The following is an 18,941-nucleotide window of genomic DNA, read 5'->3' as shown; positions in this document are numbered from 1 at the left end:
ATAGATTTTAAAATGGGACTCTTTCAGTGCAGATGTGACCAGATGTGACTATTTGTATTTGACTCCTTAGACTAAATGCAGGCCACCAGTTGGTAAACAACCCTCCAGTAAGCAATTTTGGATTGTACAATCTTGCTATTTAAGAAAACCTAAATATTCATAATGTGGGCCTATTTAAGATGTGATTTTTAAGTCATCTAATTTCTTTTACTTTGGCAGTCCTTCCATTGCAGAGATTTAAAGACTAACAGCTCTTGCAATACAACTAAAATAACAAAAAAATGGCTTTATTTTATGTCTACAACGTTGCTGCATTTCCTGTTATCTTAAGTAGCTGGTAACGCCCCTCCTTTATACCAGGTGATGGATTTCACATTTCTTGTTAGAGTTGAAACAGTGATTTGATTAGCCAGATGATGGAAAATCAATTGTACTCATGCAGTCCTGCAAATGCAAAAGCATTTATTGACTGTGCTGCCTTTCTAGTGCAAATGGACACAACAGGCATCGAAACGCATTTTCTTTTTAGTTAATCGGAATATCTGAATTATAACCATCCAGTTAATTTAAATTCAAATCAGTTGTGTTTTTAAGATAAGAGAAATTCAAGTTTATCGTGGGAGGAGCATTTAGTAATTTCAGGGAAATGTTGATCCCTGATCCTGTTTTCACTGGAAATGAAAACAAAAAACTAATGATACAAAGAAAGAACGATGAACCCTATAACTCTTATGAAATTGTGGTCTTGTTGATAATTCTTGTCATTACTTATTATCTTTCAAAGGTTGGCTTACTGTGTTTTAATACAGTTTGTATAACTATTTAAAAAAATGTGCATAAAAATTAAGGGAGTGAGTCATCATATAAAATCATCTGTGTATGCCAGTCTTGCGGAGAATCCCATCTTTCTAATAGACGATCTGCGTGCAGCCGGCCGCTCGGCGCTCATGCCCGCTGTGTTCTCTGACTCCGGGAGGATGGACGGTGTGTCGTTGGGGTGAGTTGGCTCATCGGTGGGGATTATGTTTTCTAAAGATGGGATTCAGGCTGCTTCTGCATCTGTTGGATGACATTTGAACCTACGCGATGTAGTGGCCAGAAATCCAACACGGACAGCTCGAGAGCTCGCTCACAGCACGCAAACTCGGGGCTAGCTGTGTTGACTAGTTAGCGCCCGTTAGTCAGCTAGCATCACTGGCTGCTCAGCTGATGGCAGCCAACCAAACCAGACTGTAGATAGTTGACTGAATGTGGGTTGGTTTGTAATTATTTTTAAAGTAGCTTAGAATACGATTTCAGTTGATATTCATGGCTGTCATAAGGTTATATGTTGGTTAGCAATGCTAGGAGCTAGCTAACTTAACCCACAACAAACTTAAAATGAATTGAACAGCTTCCTGTTGATTTGGTTTTTTTGGACGCATGAAGACAAGCTTACCGTAAGCTGTTAAACAAAAACGAACTATCGGGCAGCTACTGTGACTTTTCAGTGCAGCATCATAAATTCTTCGAAATGCTTGATTATCTGTGGGTGAAGAGACGGCTTGTTTTGAGAGTTAAGATAGCACATCGTACAGTACATGCACGGTGGAGACGGCCAAGCACTGTTTAAATAAACAGTGTCGGACAGAAAAACCGCTATCAGATGTGCTTTCAGCTCGCTGCAGGTCACATTTGCTTGTAAATTAATATACTAAGGTTCGTTTCTGTATGCTCTTTCTCCCCCCATTTCTTTGTAAGCATGTGTGAGGGCTTCTTTTTCTGTGCAGTCCCCGTGTAAAAGAAGTTACCAGTAATATGCACATGCCATCTGTGTGGCAGATGTTTGTTAATCTTCCACAGCAAATAGGCACTAATTACTTAGCTCGTTAAAAGAAATGAAACCCTATATATTATGGCTGTTTTTAGCCTTTTCAAAGGATGCACTGACCATAAAATGTATCCAGCTTTAATCCTTAATAAAGGATAGGGTCAAAGAACACCTTTCCTCCAATCATCTTGAATAGAGCAGGTATCCTCAGTTAAATAGACATGCTTGAATGGTTATTTTGTACCTTTGGATTAACACGAAGATGACATCCATCAGTCTAATGGATCAGCTTTGAGTATACACATACTCATTTTTTTGTAGTTTGCTTCCAAGAAGCCAGACTCTGTTGTTGTTGTTGTTGTTGTCATTGTTATTGTTTTGATTGTCTTGAGAAATCCAAACTTTCTACTTAACACTAACCAGTTAACCATTCAAGGATAAAAAGGCACCTAACTCAAGGATGAGCCAGTGTTGTATCTACACAAAGACGTGACACAGGATCTGAGAGATGCATATGAACCTTCAGTTGATCTGTCTACTGTTTGCTGAAGCCTTATCAGAAATGGCCTCATTGGATAGGTGGCTGTTCAAAATCCGTTCTTAAGGAAGGGAAATGAGGAGACAAGGCTGAGCTATGCCAAATTGCATAAGAACTGGACTGTAGCAACAAGTTTTATGGAGTGAAGAAGCCGTATAAAATTATTTTTGGTTCAGATCATCCGTATGTACAGAGGAGGTGAGGGGAGATGTACAACAGTGAGTGTCTACAGTCATCTGTAAAAGATGGTGGAGGCTTTGTTATGGTTTGTGGTTGCCTTTTGTCATCATCGCTATCCACTGATCCAGACACTGCCTCTTATGTCTTACCAGTCTGGTTGCCACACCGGCCTCACCGCGTCCACCATGTACCACCGATTCAGAAGAGGACACGGTGAATGGAGGGATGCACACCTTCAACCAGACGCACATGAGGAAAGCGTTTCAGTTGATGAACGACCTGAGGAGGTGCGTTGCTCAAATTGTGGTTTCTACCGTTTCGTTTTAACTTGAGAACGAAGAGGCCGTATCGAGTTTTGTAAGCCAGAAAGGACATGCAAGTCTTCGCTTGTTCACCTGGCTTGTCTGAAAATGTCAGTGCAGCAGTACATTACTTCTGCCTGAACTGAACTGTTGCATTTTTAAAGAAGAGATTTCAACTGCAAATCACTGTCAAACAGCTACTGGCAAACCTCTTCTGTTGGGTGGGGATGTTTTATTCTGCACATGCATGACAAAAACGACTGTGGGCTTGTTAATTGTGAAATGTGAACCTCAACACAACTGGCCCAGATTCATGTATTTTACTGTGATATTTCATCAACTGGTGATGAATACCAGAGTTTTTTGACTTCAAAGGTGCCCCTCTTCTCTGGCTCTTGAGTGCAGATTTAACTTCACATTTGTACAAAAAACATTTTAATAATTCTGTCTTATATTTTTGACGCAACTCAAATAATCCCTCCAGAACTCTCAATTGACAAAGCAACTGGAATGACCAGAAGCATTAATGTTTATCTGCTCTATTTTGTGTTTATTGTATGCCTGTGACATATTTATGTTCTAATGTCAGTAATTTTTTAGTCTTTATCGAAAAGTGAGTTAAATTCTCTTTGTTTCAATGCCTTAATCTCACGGTGTTACTGCCACATGTCTGTTTAGATTTACTTTCTAATAAATGTCTTGTTTGTAGGTGTGTAACATTAGGAAATTGAGTGTTTCTGCACAAAAATAATGACGAATCTGAAAATTGCAAACGATAAAATCAGATGTCTAGTTATGGACATCGTCAGTTGAAGGTTCTCGTACATAACGCCGTCTGTTTGTCCTTCCTCCAGTAAAAAGATGCTGTGTGACGTCCAGCTGGTAGCCGGGAGCGTTGAAGTGCCAGCTCACAGGGTGGTCTTGGCGTCCTGTAGCCCTTACTTCTGTGCCATGTTCACAGGTACATGCACACTATTGTTTGTGCATTGTGTATGATGCTGCACACAGTTGTGTGTATGCTTAGCTGTGTGTGTCTGTGTGTGCGCAGGTGATATGAGTGAGAGTAAAGCTCACCAGGTGGAGATCAGAGAGGTGGACGGTCAGACTCTGAGAAAACTGGTCGACTATATTTACACAGCAGAGATCGAGGTCACAGAGGACAACGTCCAGGTGAGAATACTACATTTCCTTCCTGTTTCTCCTCTCTTATGGTGGCTTGTGTGTTCATTTGAAGACTGCTTGTGCTTTAAAACGACTCTTGTATATTAGCAGCAGTAACATAATCACCTTTGCTAATAACGCCTATCCACCTAGCCCTGTAAGCTGGTCGTCTCCTCTGTTTAATGGTTAACAGTGGAGAAGTAAACATGGAGCTGCCTGGGGAGCTGCACATTAAAACGTCATGTTGTCACACTTTCTTTTTTCACACTTGTTTAACAAGTTAGATAATTATATCAAAGTGGTGCTGCTGCTGCTCCAAGCAAAACGATCGCAGCATAAGTCTGGCTCTTACAAAACATCCTTTGTTTTAAGAAGGAAATTTGTAACTTGCTGCCCTTTTCTTTATCCTTACCTTTGTTTTTGTTCACCGGTTTAAGTACAAGAAAGAATAACTGCATATTTTTAAACATTTTTAAACACTGTTGCTAAACTATAAACTAAACACATATTTTGAACTGTCCTTCTTGGGGAAAGTGCCTCTATTTACCTGTTTTAAGACCTAAATTAATTTTAATAAAAGTGTGTTGCTCACAAAAGCATTTTAATGATATTATTGTTTTTGTTTATAATCATAAATGTGTTTCAGACACATAGCTGCATAATACTTGAAAGGGATTGTCATCATTTTAAGTCTTTCCCTTTTATCAGGATGGTCCGATTGGCCGTGTTTGAGGAGCAGATGTTTACTACAGAGGACAAACACAGAGCTTTCTGTGGGTTTTGTTTTTTTTTTTGCTGTGAAAGCACAGCACGGAGGCTTTGGTTAGCTCGGTGGCATTAACCTGTGGTAGCTGCATTACTTCTCTCACAGCTCGGCTTGATCCAGCTGCAGGCAAGATACTTCCTCTGATTATTAGTGCAGGAAGTGTGCATGGAGAAGGCAGGAAATCCTCCAACTGTTAGCAGCGTGTGTGTGTGTGTGTGTGTGTGTGTGTGTGTGTGTGTGTGTGTGTGTGTGTGTGTGTGTGTGTGTGTGTGTGTGTGTGTAAAAAAAAAATCTGTAAAAAGTTGGATTTAGACTTTTTTTTCTTTTCTTTTTTTTTTTTTCTTGAAAGTCAGCGTTTCTCTGTACTAAAAATGTTTTTGTTTTGCTCGCAGCCGTGTGTGTGTGTGTCAGTCACAGCTGCTGTAAACAGAGTTTCACTGGGCCTGATGCTGTGTTTTAGAAGATGCAAGGCTTCAGGGCAGCTGTGTACAGGAAACAGAGGACACAGTGACAATACTCATTCAGTGGATGAGTGTGTGTGTCTGAAGAAACAGCGAGGTGTTGAGGCAGGCAGACACTGACCTACTTAAACTAATGAGTAGCTTTGTTAGCATCAGTTTCTCAGCAGTACTCTAGATGCTTGTCACAAATGTTGAAATGGACAAAAAGCAGCACCCGTTTTAAAAACATAGCCATAGCCAAAAAAATGAGGGCTGGTCTAGAAAATGGTTTCAAGTGGCCAAGGTCAGTACTGATCGAGCAGTAAGTGTTAGTTGCCAGTTGAATGTGTGCAAACTCTTATTTGGTCTGCTTATTAATCTTTTTTCTTTTTCATCTATCTTTATGTCACAGTGATGAGTTTAGCATAATATCTAGTGTTCTAACAATGTGTTGGGAGGGAAATAAAATCACAATACAAACGAAAGCTGCAGAAGGCGGACTGGAGCCAGATTTTTCAGATAACTCTTTATGTAGGACTTTATTTATATCTTGTTGATAAAAAGCTCTTTTCTAGTTACCTTTATTTGAGCTGCGATAAACAGGGACTCAGTTTGGCGTGCCAAGGAGGGGTGAAAGCGCTCTGCTGTAAAGGATAAGGACTTGCTTTGTTTTTAACACAACAAAAGAAAGAGAGGCAGATTTACAGTGAAAATGAAGGCTAAGCTTTACAATTTCTCCCTAATTGCTGTAAGTTACAGGATCTTCTTTAGTGGAAAGAGGTACACATAACTAACTGAAAATGAGTTGCTGCACACCCACTTTTACCTACCAAACAGAAGCAGGTTCAACAGGTTTATATAACAAAATCAATTTCAGGTACTTGAATAATTTTTCCAGTGTTCCTAACTTCAGCAGATAATAGAACATCAAGCTCTTTCTCTTTTTCACTTGTCTCTGCAATTTTCCTTGTAACTGCTTTGAGCCTTTGCTCGTACCGAGGCTGCCGTCTTAGTCCTGGCTCTGAGCTCTGGATAGCTTTAACTTTTTTAGCCTTTGTTAACCTCAGTTAATGTCAGTGTTCAGCAAGATGAAGGTGATTTTAAGTGTCTGATTAGGTTTGTTGTTTCAAGTGGTTTTGTCGGCATGCGGTGTTGTGTATTCACGCCCAGTGAGAAGCTTTCATGTTAGCGCGTGGCTGTCAGTGTGTATGTGTTGTGCATGCACGAATCGGACTGGCTTGTAATCATATATGAGGTCGACTCTGGTCAGGACCAAGGACAATGGCTATTGGCTGATTATGGTCCCGGGCTGGATTTTTTTTTTTTTTTTTTTTTTTTCCATTTTCATTGCTGGTAAAGAAAATCGAGGGATGAAGAATTGCAGAAAATTGTTAAATCCATGATGTTTGTGTTTATAAACTCTAAGTGGCAAGCATGGCTGACATGTTTGTGACCTTTCGTTTTAGAGGCTCTTGCACCAAGTTGAAAGTCTTGCAGGAAATGGTTTAGTAGCTCCTCATTCAAAGTAGAGATCAAAACCAAATGTGAGTTTCTCAACTTTAAGGAGCTTGCAAAGAAAAGCGTCTGGACTTTTTTAAGTTGCTTGAAGACGATTCACCTCTCATCCGAGAAGTTTCTTCAGTTCTGTCCGATCCTTAAAGTTAATCCTACTGATAAACTTACTGGGTATCAGTTTGCTTCCTAACCTGAATGATGAGTTGAGTTTGTTTGATTAGCTCACTGAATAACAGACCTACTGTGCTGATGAAGTCTTGAGTTGTTTACACAGGGAATGGCTGTGGAGGTAAACTGCTAACTCAACTTTTTGTGACTTTTTAAAAAAAAATATATTAGGTACTGTTGCCTGCAGCCAGCCTCCTCCAGCTGATGGATGTGCGTCAGGTTTGTTGCGAATTCCTGCAATCTCAGCTTCATCCCACCAACTGCTTGGGCATCAGAGCCTTTGCTGACCTGCATACATGCACACAGCTTCTCAACCAGGCTCATGCTTACGCTGGTAAGATTTTTGTTTTTTCTTTCCCTATTCACACCACATAATCTGTCACTTTGTCAGTTGGCTGATTTATGAGGTGTTTAAAATCTGACACGAGTCTAGGGAATACATTAGGCAAGGCAAGGCAAGTTTATTTGTATAGCACAATTCAACAACAAGGTGATTCAAAGTGCTTTACAGAGACATTAGAAACAAAAACAAATAAAAAGCAGGATTTAAAATTGATTAAAACAAGCAAACAAACAAACTAACTAATTAACAAACAAACAAAACAGTATATAAAATCAAAACAGAATTAGGTGTCTTGGACAGCAAAGAGATTATTTTGGGGGGAAAACAAACATGTTTTCATTTAAGCTTTGCTCGCTGGGACAATGTTTAATGTGTGCTGTGGATGTTTGTGTCTCTCAGAGCAGCATTTTACTGATGTGGTGCAGGGCGAGGAGTATCTGAGCCTTTCTCTGCAGCAGGTGTGCAGCCTCATCTCCAGCGACAAACTCACCGTGTCAACAGAGGAAAAGGTCAGGCGTCACCATAAAGATAGATATTTTTATTCATTTTATTTTATATTTTTTTAAAGATGATTGAGTGAAAATGAAATCCATAACAGATTTTCACTTCAGTGATCACAAAATCTCTGGAGTAAAGCAGACTTCAGAAAAAGGGACAGTAAAGCCAATTAAAATAAGAGTCATCCCACACTTGCTGTGTATGATGGGCTGAATCTGACAGCAGACGTATATTCCTGGGGATGGCGCATCTGTCTGCAGTTAACCTGTCAAACAGCAAGAGTTTGATGTAGCAGCTGTGTGACATGCTGCTGTCAGAGCACTGACAGCAAAGGTTGATTCAAACATAAACACGGGGAGTTGGGCGCTGTCACGCTAACCATGAAGCGCCAAACAAACTGCATCAGCAGACACAGTCATTTAGCTCTGATTTACCTGCTGCAGCTGTTTTGTGAGTGGATTAAATGAAGTGAGTGGATCAACTTCTTGAGGTCATTTTTGTGTATTGTCTCAATTTGACTTTGTTCTTCCATCATGTGAGTGTTCATGCATCATTGAAACAGGGTTCCCCCTCTATTAACCTCTTCGTTGAGAGGAGAATAACCCAAATTGAATAGTTTTTATTGCTTTACATTGTGCAAAAGTCTTGCATCACCCCTTATTTCTTTATATTTTGCAAGGAAAATATAAAATGGGTGCAGTGATGGATTGAAATGTGCAACCCTATATAAAAATACAGTATATAAGGCAAAAACAGAATTGGTATAAACACAAAGGAGCTTGACAGTCTGTATTTGCTATGATCACCTTTATTCTTCAACACAGCCGGACTCTTAAAGAAATTACTAGAACGCTTGTCTGAGTTGTCTTCAGGAATAGTTCTCCAGGCTTTGGATGTTGGTGGCTGCCTTTTGTTCTGTTGTGTCAAGATGATCCCACACTGCTTCAGTAATGTTGAGGTTTGGGCTCTGGTTAAACCCAATCCAGTCCAAATTTAAATTTGAATTCATCACTTCATCAAAACCTTTGCCACTGGTCTTCAGTCCACTTCTCTTCCTTAAGAATGGCTTCTTAACAGCCACCCTTCCCCTCACACCATTTTTGACAAGGCTTTAACAAACGAATGGCTCAACAAAAGGGCCAGTTGGGTTTTTGCTGGATTTTGTCTCATTTCTTAAGGACGTAACTTTCAGATAGTGATTTATTTGCTGGTAGTTTTTAGCTCCCAGTTGCCCATTTCTGCTATTTGACTAGTTTCCTCTAATCTTGGAAGTGCATACGGCCACAATAAGTTAGGTTTCCACCTAATAGCACTTTGGTATTTGCCCTATTGGTGGAAAAACATAATTTCTATGCACGTCAAACTGTTATCTTTGGTGTTTTTTTTCATAGATTCAGCTAAAGAAATGGGAACAAATTGTGTTTGCACAAGTAATGAATTGTGTAAAGATGCGATTTAAAACAGTTTTTTTTTTTTTTTGCTAGGTTGTTAGTTATGTTTAGACAAACTGGTGCATCCCTTGAGTTGGGTGAGCCTTTTTATGCTTGAATGATTCATAGGCACTGTTAAATTAAAAACAATGAAAATGATCGGCTACAAAACTTTTGTACAGTACTGGTTGTGTTCTAGTTGAAATAAATGGCAGCAGGAGTCTCTGCATTTTTACTCACAGTGCCTGTCTGAGGACATTCGACGTGCTTTTAGCATCTGCCTTGTAAAACGTTGCCACTTTCATTTCTGAAACAAGATCCTTTTTAACCCTGGAAGATAAGAGTCTGGAGAGGTTTTGAACAATTGTCCTCTTAATCTCAACTACCATCGCTGGTGTCCTTTGTGCACAATGTGAGGGGCACGCAGCCCCCCCTTTGCTCTTGTGGAGCTGCCCTACAGGCAATCAAGAGATAAATGGGACTGAAGTGGCACAATGAATATGAATGTGGTGTGGCATGAAACTAGTGTCTGCAGCCTCTGTTCTATTGATTGCTCCCTGGAGCGATCAGTCTTGAAACTTCATGGCGTCTACAAAAGAGAAAAGTCGTTGGGATTATGAGGTGTTGTGTATTTATACACTGGTAGTCTCACTGTTTCAGTCTCAGCCTGCACATTTCTAACATCCAGCAGCTTCCAAGAAAAATCTGTCACGCCCTCTTAACTTCAACAAGGGGATGGGATAAAATTGGGCTTGTGTCAACAGGTTTTGTTCCCAGTTTTAAAGTTTTTGATCCCAAAAGTTTTCAAACTTTCACACACCCCCAAAAATGTGGAGTACTGATGTAGATAAGCACTTGTAAAGACAAAGTGGGGCCAAACAAAGTAACTGAGAGTCTATGTAATAAACTGCTGTGGTCGCTTCTACCTCGGAGCAGTTTCACCATATCCTTCATATTTTTCCTTGTTCTTAGGTGTTCGAGGCAATGATATCGTGGATCAAACATGATAAACCAGCTCGTCTGGAATACATGCCCAAACTAATGGAGCATGTGAGACTTCCACTGCTTTCCAGAGATTACCTGGTACAGGTAAAACGAATTCTGTTTAAACATTATCGGCCTTTGACCAACAGGTGACAGGGGTTAATCATGGCTTTCAGTCAGCCGTGCCATCAGATATAATTGAATGTTCAAAAGAGCTTTTTCAAACCTAAGACTGCTATCGCTCATTATGTGATCTAAAAATCTCCTCTGGCCAACCCACAACTTTGACCATCACACCAGTGTATCAAGCATTTCCTTCATTATGTTATCCTTGATTTGATTTTTAATGATTTGCTTGTTTAGTTTCTCAATCCGCTTTACATTTGAGAGCCCCACTGTTAATGTGATATACAATAAATTCAGCTCATAGCTTTGTTTGCCGTACCTTGATGGCTCGTCCCAGTTGGGAATCGCTGCTCTACTAAGATATTAGACTAGTTTCTGGCCTTTAGGTTGGATAACAAAGTCACTCCCACAGCTACAAATGGTTTTCATCACAGTATGTTAAGAAGAGTTGATGTTGAAATAAATCACTGTTTGTTCATCTTTGTGCAGTACATTAGTCATCATGTTTGTGGGCCAGCTGCCACAATTAGTGTGCCTACATGCAAATCTTTCAGCAGCACTGATTTATTTATTTATTTATTTAGCTCAAGTCACACACAAGAAACCGGTTTCCCATGTAATCTTTTTCTCTCGCCTCCCACCTGTAGTGTTCATGTCTCTGCCACTGTTGCCACATTTTAAACGGGTATTGCAACAACAGAGGGACTTCATGAAAGGAATTATTACATTTAGAAATGCCTCCAGAGACTGAAAGGCTGAGTACTCAACAAAAATCTGCTGTCTTCATCTTGAATGAAATCTGATCCCTGTTTCAGATTGTAGAGGAAGAAGCTTTGATAAAGAACAACAACACTTGTAAAGATTTCCTCATAGAAGCAATGAAGTATCACCTGTTGCCTGCTGACCAGCGTCACCTCATAAAGACTGATAGGACGCGACCACGAACTCCGATCAGCATCCCAAAGGTACACGCAGAAATGTGCCAAAGCTGAAGGTTTTTAACATAAAATACACGTGTGCGCTTGTATTTTCTTACTGTGGGTCTGTGTGGACGTGCAGGTGATGATTGTAGTGGGTGGTCAGGCTCCCAAAGCCATCCGCAGCGTGGAGTGTTACGACTTCCAGGAAGATCGTTGGTACCAAGTGGCCGACCTGCCCTCTAGACGCTGCCGGGCAGGTTAGTTCATTACTTGGTGTGTCTATTGACATCTGAAAACAGCGGGTTGGATAATACTGCTGCAAATGCACTTTTGATGGAAAAATACAAATAATGGCTGCATTTCAATCAGTTTTGGGGACTGTCTGCACTGTTCCCAGGGAATTGTGTACCGTCCAAACCTTATTTCTCACCTCTTATTTCTACATTTGTTTGCGATGTGTTGGATGCCCTGTAGTATGTTGACAGGAATATATGGTCTTATATACAAGGTTAAAATGTATATTATATAGGATCAATAAGGAATTTACGGTGCATTAATATTTCCTTATTTATCCACTTTTTAAGGTTTACATGTATATTTTTGCAATGCTGGTGGCTTGTGCTGCATTTATGTTCAATGACTAATCTATATACATGTATACCTGTACTAGTCTTGCTTTATCCAGATTACTCAAGCCTACATATATGTATGGACCAAAACTACTGACTCTGTAGTAGGAGATAAAACAGCCCCAAAAAGCTCTGTAAGCTTATTATGGTTTTGGTTCCTGCACTCCAAAATAGGGCTGTTCGATATAACAATATATATCGGATGACGATATAAAAACGTCTATCGTTTCATTTTACGCTATCGTTTGTTTCGTGGTGTCGCAAAATAAACTGTTTACGGCAATATTTTTTTCATGGTTTTGATGGTCACTGTAGTGGCTATATTAATTTCTTAAAGTTCTCTCTTTCTCATATATTTAATATAACCACACTACAGACAGACAAGCGCCTGTTTTTATGCGTTGTGGTTAGCAACAACGACGGTAACAGCATCTCGTGTCCGCTTGTTTATGTTCCACATAAACCTTTCACAATAAAGCTCAAGATCCTGTTGAGACTTTTCAAAATAAACTGAATCACGTGAAAGAGCAGATTATTTACGGATGAGAAGTAAAAAAGAGCCGCCAGGTGCTAAAAAAAAATAAACCTTAGACTCAAACGTTAGAACAGGCTTTTCCCCGCAGCACGCCGTGTAATAAATACTCACTCACAAAGAAAACGGCGGCCGTTACAACTTATGTCTAAAACTGTATCGTTTCATGAATCGGTTAAAACACTCGACTCCAGCTACATGACGCGCAGCTGGAAACACTTCCCGCAAGTCGAGCTGCCCGAGATTCACAGAATTTACAGGAAATGTTACATTTTTGTGATTTATATCGTTAACAGGACGATAGATGTCTTATATCGGGATATGAGATTTTGGTCATATTGCACAGCCCTACTCTAAAAGCATTGAAAAAAGGAGGAACAACCTCCAACAATCAGTAGAACAATGCAGCAGACCAGCTGTGGTCTAGAGTCCTATGAACGAGGTTCAGCAAGGGTGTAACAAAGACTGTTAAAGATATAAGGCATAGGTGTCAAACTCTGGCCCGCGGGCCAAATTTGGCCCGCAGCCTAATTACATTTGGTCCGCGAAGCCATACCAAATTACTATTAGAGCTGGCCTACTGGTATTATACAGCTAATATATATTGTTTAGTATTAAGCTTTGCTTGTTCCATATTCAGTTTTTCAGCAAAACGTGTCCATAAGAAAAGATTCATTCTTATATCTGGAGGAATAAATATATTTCAATAAATATTAACGTTAGCCCGCGACTTTGTTCCAGTTTTGAATTTTGGCCCACTGTGTATTTGAGTTTGACACCCCTGATATAAGGATTCAAGACAGACTTTGTTTAGAAACCAACATGTCAGAAATGCACATTCTCGTGGTTTCCTCATAGAAGCAATGACTTTTGGAAACCTGCGTTTAAATTTAACAAGCTATGATCTCATCCGCAAATTCTTTGTCTTGTTTCCCAGGTGTGGTTTCCATGGCGGGCCGAGTGTTTGCGGTTGGAGGTTTCAACAGTTCGCTGCGGGAGCGTACGGTGGACGTGTACGACGGCACAAGAGACCAGTGGAGTGCGGTGTCGAGCATGCAGGAGAGACGCAGCACGCTGGGAGCCGCTGTGCTGGGCGATTTACTGTATGCTGTGGGAGGCTTTAATGGAAGCATAGGTACACATAATGCATATAGCTATTAATAGCAGTGGGTTTATGCATAATGTGCCTGTTGGTAACACAAATAAACACATTTTTAAGTTTAGTAAATTTCAGTCGGAATAGATACTAACATTTGTCACATTATTGCAGTTTGAGAACTATCACACATCCAGTTGCTGCTCACAGAGGGATCTCATTGCACTGCCTTCAATTAATATAAAAATACTGATTATGAACTGTTTATACTGAAGGAAATTAAGGTCAATTTCTATGCAAGTCAAGAAAAATACTTTCATTTTAGAAAAACAGTTGTTTTTCCTTGGTATCATCGTCTGACTGTTCTTTCTCCTCATTTGATACATTTGCTTGTAGTGGCACAGCACTCTTATGCTCTATTAAACCCCATTAAAACACGGGAGGCAGGAGATCTATTTTCTTCTCACAACACATCTACCAGCTGGGTGTAGAACGCTCACAGACTGATGTGATAACACACTCGGTAACCCTTTACCGCAAACCTTCGCTTCCAGTCTTTCCCATTTCTACATCTCTCCCTTCTTTCTTTGCATCTGTGTCTCAGGTTTGTCAACAGTCGAGGTTTACAACTATAAAACCAACGAGTGGACGTACGTCGCCTCCATGAACACCAGACGCAGCAGCGTGGGTGTAGGGGTGGTTGATGGTGAGAATGACTTGTGTGTCAGCTACCTTTTATGCCATCAGAATGAAAATCCAAGCTTTAAATATGTATATGCGGTGTTTTTAACCTGTTTGTGTTTATCTGTAGGTAAACTGTACGCAGTAGGGGGTTATGATGGTGCATCACGCCAGTGTCTCAGTACAGTGGAAGAATATGATCCAGTCTCTAATCAGTGGTGCTATGTAGCTGAGATGGGCACACGGCGAAGTGGAGCAGGTACATCCACACACTGTATCCTGCCTACTGTACATCCACACAGGGAGCAGCATCACAGCTCAACCCTTAGTATTCAGGAAAAATAGAAATTTCCATCAGTGGGATCCAAGTGAATGCTCACATACTCTGATCATAATGTGTTGTGTAATATCAGTATTAGAAGCGTCTAATCATCCCGATCTATGATGGTGAATTGGCCTTTTTCTAACCATTTAACTGGTAGAAACAGCACCCCCTAGTGGACGCTAACTGCTTTGTAAAAACAATCTGAACAAAATCAGAACTTGTTTTGTTAAAGCTCTTCATTTGTGGTGAATTTGCACTATATTTTGGGTTTTGGAGGATTTCACTGTCAGTCTCCTGATATTTATTTATTTATTTAAAAAATATTTTTGTCCAGGTGTGGGTGTGTTGGGTGGTCAGCTGTATGCAGCAGGAGGCCATGACGGTCCTCTGGTGAGAAAGAGTGTGGAGGTGTACGACCCACAGACCAACACCTGGAGGCTGGTCTGCGACATGAACATGTGTCGACGAAACGCAGGTCAGACTGCGGTCACACGTCCACAGCATCTATCGATCTATTTATCGTACGCTCTGGCTAAAGCTTTATTTCTCCCTCTGAAAAGCTGATGACTGCCTTTGTTTTTGATCCTTGAGTTATTTAAATTGTTACTAATAAATAACTATTCAGCTGCCGTTTATGGGTAAGAGAGCCATTTATTAGATTTACATGTACAAATATTTACAATATTTTCTTGCATGATGTTCAGATTGGCTTTAAGATGTTCATGTAATCTACTGGCCTGTGCTTTAAAGATATTAGATCTGTAAGAGATGACTAAAATCCTTCATTCTCCTGTATTGCTAATAAAACATACGTAAACGTGGTGTATGCTGATTATTTTGTAAATTGGGTCATTTAATGATAAATGGGGCAAAATTCCTGTGCTGATCTTTAAAATAAACATGTTACATTGCTCCCCCCCAGGTGTTTGTGCCATTAACGGGCTGCTGTATGTGATCGGTGGAGATGACGGGTCCTGCAATCTGTCCTCTGTAGAGTTTTACAACCCAGCCACAGACAAGTGGAGCCTCATTCCCACCAACATGAGCAATGGACGAAGTTATGCTGGTAGGTCTCCTTGCAGGCAGTATTTCTACAGTACCGGGAGAAATGAACGTGACGGGCTGAACACGTATTACCTGTTTGTAAATCTGCTTTCTCTGATTGGTCGTCCCGTTCTCGTTGTTTCAGGAGTCGCAGTGATTGACAAGCTGTTATGACGGCATCGGCTCCACATCAGCGAACTGAAGCTCAGCAAGCAATCGGAAAAGCGGAACAAACACGAGACGCCCTCAGTCTTCAGCTAACACGATCGGAAATGATCTCAATCTTTTTTTTTTTTTTTCTTGTCATTTCAATTCAAGCTGTGTCAGATCCTGTTTGAGGGCAGTGTTGCACTGGATAAGAAGCAGCAGCCACAGGAGAGTGGGCTTTTTCAAATGCTAAGCACACAACCAGCAGCTGTAATAAGACTCAAAGGAAGGAAGTGATCCTAGTGGACCAAGTGGAGACGTACGGTTTTCTTTTTTGGAGAATTTTCTGGAGAATTAAAGCTTTGAAACATCAGCTGAGGAAGGAAAAAAGAAACAACTTGACTCGATGGACTGCACAAAGGTTTCAGACTGCTCACAACATCGTTGAGGCGATAATCTCGACACTCCAATGCTGGCCTGTGATTGGCTGCTGCAGGAACATCATTCACAAGATTATTGTAATCTGGGTGAGCAGTTGAGACCTTTCTTCTTCTTTTTTTTTATTTTTTTAATTATAGGACTCACCCAGCAACTCTGCTCAACTTTATTCTGAGGAGTTGAGCTGGTTCGCCTCCAAGAATCCTGGACCTGGAGAGCTGCACAGTTAGTGTAAAGAATGTATAAAATATGCAAATTAAGAGTGATATTTAATATTTTTAGGGGCTCTGACCTAGGCCGGTTGATGGGACTTTGCAGTTGTCGACACACTACTGAAGCACTGATCACTTGCACTGACTGACGCAGAGCGGCGGAGCGGACACACGGACCGACCTCTCTCTGACTGACCAACGAACTTGATCGCTGACCTGCTGTCAGACAGATGGACGCTCAGCTGTTTCTGATCGCACTCACAGGAGCTTTTACATTCACTTCTTAAAGGCCAATAATTGTAAAAAAAAACAAACTGTATGCCAGTTTGAATCGTAATCAAAAAAATGCTGGAGATGTTTTTACCGCTTAAGTAAATTAAGAATCGACCGTGTCAAAAATGCACTGTAGTAATTCAGCTGTAATGTGTAAAACATGCAGATTTAACATTTTATTTATTGTTATTATTTGGTTGAATTTTATCACACAGCATTTATCCGCATCCAAGTCTTAGCCTCATAATGTCACTTTGTGCCCCCATCTGGATGATGGTGGGTGTCTTTTAGATGTAGATGACTGACTGGTGCCATGGCTTTTGATCTGAAGAGAGTTTTATAAAAAAAAATGTTTTATGTAACGTCGACTTTTGTAATTTCTGTTTTTGATTTCCCTAAAATCATGACATAATGGTTAACCTTTCAAAGCAGTCTCACAGAGAACTATAAATACTACATAGTTCTTAAAATTTCAGACTTGGAGTAACTTGAATTTGCTCGAGATATATGAATGGATCACTGTGACTATTCCAGTTTGGTGTAGTGATCTGAAGAGCTAGAGTTCAGCATCAGGACAGCCTTTATACTCAAACTAAAGCACCCAAGAGCCCACTTTAACCTCTACACTGTGTAGTATCGCAAGTGGCTCGAGCCACGTGGTGCATTTAGGAGTCCATGTCTCCTCAGTGAGGTTAGAGGCTCTTTATTCCTTCATGTCCTCTGCTATGTTTGAAAGCATTCACCACTTCCTATGTTATAGATCCTCAAAGCTGATTAGGTGAAATGTGTGTAAATTTCTTCTTATTTTTCACGGCACTACTTAAAGCACAGATCGCACTCTGAGTTTTAGACACTTAACTAAAATGGGTGAAACTTTAGAGAGATGCACTTGGCAGCAATAAGAGGTGATTTCAGAGCCTCCCATCAGCACTTGAACGCATCACCAAGTATTTTTACTTTCTTACATCTTTTCTTCACCTAAAAAATTAAACCTACTCACACTTACCTGCATCTGTCTCGAGCAAATTTAAGTGTTTATTAGCGGACGTTCACATTGCTCTACCAGAAGCATTGGGGAATTTTTTTTTTTTTTTTTTTCTAAAAAAACAAAGCTATGATAACAATATGCAGTTTCATGTAGATGGCAAATTAAACCCATTTGGTCATGATTATGGTGATTTTTATCAAAGCTTCAGGTTATAATGATGTTCTTACAGCAGATGTTATATTTTTTAATATAAACTGTGGATGTTGTGACTGAAACGGCTGCTGTTGTGAGTTTGTTAACTGTTCAATGTGTTCATGAAATGAAGCTGAGCTTAATGTGCAAGAGGAGCTTAAAACTGACTCTGTGTGGAAATTTAAGGATGTTTTGTATGAAGTGGACTTTGCCTTCTATGGAAAGTAGTAAGCAGCTGGTATTGAGTGAGCAAGTGCACAGTGGTGGTTTCTAATCAGCCCAAATACATAACATTTATTGCCATAGTAGATGATGTCCTGTCTGTCACACCAACCCTCTGCACACCTCCTTCACTAACAGCTATGAATCTTTTCGGAGAACTTCCTCCTTCCTGGCAGCTCCATGTTTAACATCCTTAGTCCAATATATCCACTTTCCCTCCTTTGCACGTGTCCAAACATTCCAGCCTTGCATCACTAAGTTTGTCTCCAAATCGCTCAACCTTCTTCTGCTGGCTCCCCCCACCTCTCCAGGCTCTCTACTCTCACAACAGGTTGCAGTTGCCATCTACAAAACTCATAGGCCAGGGAGACTCCATGATCCCACCCCAACCTTGAACCCGTCTGTCACTACTCCCGCACGGCTCACCACTATCTCATTGTCTTCTTAAATCTCCTGCACCACGCTCTCATATTCTCTGCCACTCCGGGCTTTCTAAGATCCTCTATTTGCAACCTATTATGTGCTTTTGTCTAATCCACAAAGACACTGTGCAGCTCCTTCTGGCCTTCTCTATATGTCTCTATCATTACATCTCTTTGTGCTCTTTGCATGATGCCATCTTCCTCTTGTCAAAGCAGCATATAAAACAAAACCATGATCTATTTTAAGGGAAATTATTTCCTTTTATAAAGAAGCAAACCTTTAAGGAGAACGTTTGGAAGAAAATACATTCTTAATGCCTTAATTTCTTTTAAAGGTGTGTGTGTGTGTGTGTGTGTGTGTGTGTGTGTGTGTGTGTGTGTGTTTTAAAAGCAGTTGAATGAGTTCGGATGAAAAAGAAAAGGGTCCAAATACTTTAAAATACTCCATGTGGGCGTGGTCTTGGATTTGTTGACAGGTGCAACTAGCCTAATTAGCTACGGTGCCGAATGTGGCAGTTGCTATTAACAGTTAGCCATTGAACTATTTTAATAATAATAT

The 18,941-nt window shown here is 40.3% G+C and overlaps 1 protein-coding gene across 2 annotated transcripts; it reads left to right on the top strand.

Moving 5' to 3' along the window:
* Positions 1-893: 893 nt before the first annotated feature.
* klhl3 (kelch-like family member 3) lies at positions 894-17,821 on the top strand. Of its 2 annotated transcripts, XR_014797116.1 has the most exons (16): positions 894-997; positions 2,681-2,815; positions 3,685-3,791; positions 3,879-4,000; positions 7,052-7,214; positions 7,623-7,732; positions 10,124-10,240; positions 11,077-11,226; positions 11,321-11,438; positions 13,280-13,477; positions 14,043-14,144; positions 14,250-14,378; positions 14,779-14,919; positions 15,367-15,510; positions 15,634-16,162; positions 16,356-17,821. XR_014797116.1 is itself a non-coding variant. In XM_084907638.1 (15 exons), exons 1-15 carry the CDS (start codon positions 948-950, stop codon positions 15,660-15,662), a joined length of 1,815 nt encoding a protein of 604 aa, XP_084763764.1. In that variant the 5' UTR covers positions 894-947; the 3' UTR covers positions 15,663-17,821. The 2 variants fall into 2 exon arrangements, 1 of the variants encoding a protein (XP_084763764.1); XM_084907638.1 differs by having other exon boundaries at positions 15,634-17,821.
* Positions 17,822-18,941: the final 1,120 nt, after the last annotated feature.

The sequence above is a fragment of the Perissodus microlepis genome, chromosome 2 (genome assembly GCF_051167445.1).
Source record: "Perissodus microlepis isolate ML-2025 ecotype Zambia chromosome 2, ASM5116744v1, whole genome shotgun sequence".
In the NCBI taxonomy this organism is placed as follows: domain Eukaryota; kingdom Metazoa; phylum Chordata; class Actinopteri; order Cichliformes; family Cichlidae; genus Perissodus; species Perissodus microlepis.
This window is presented reverse-complemented; position numbering and strand designations above follow the sequence as displayed.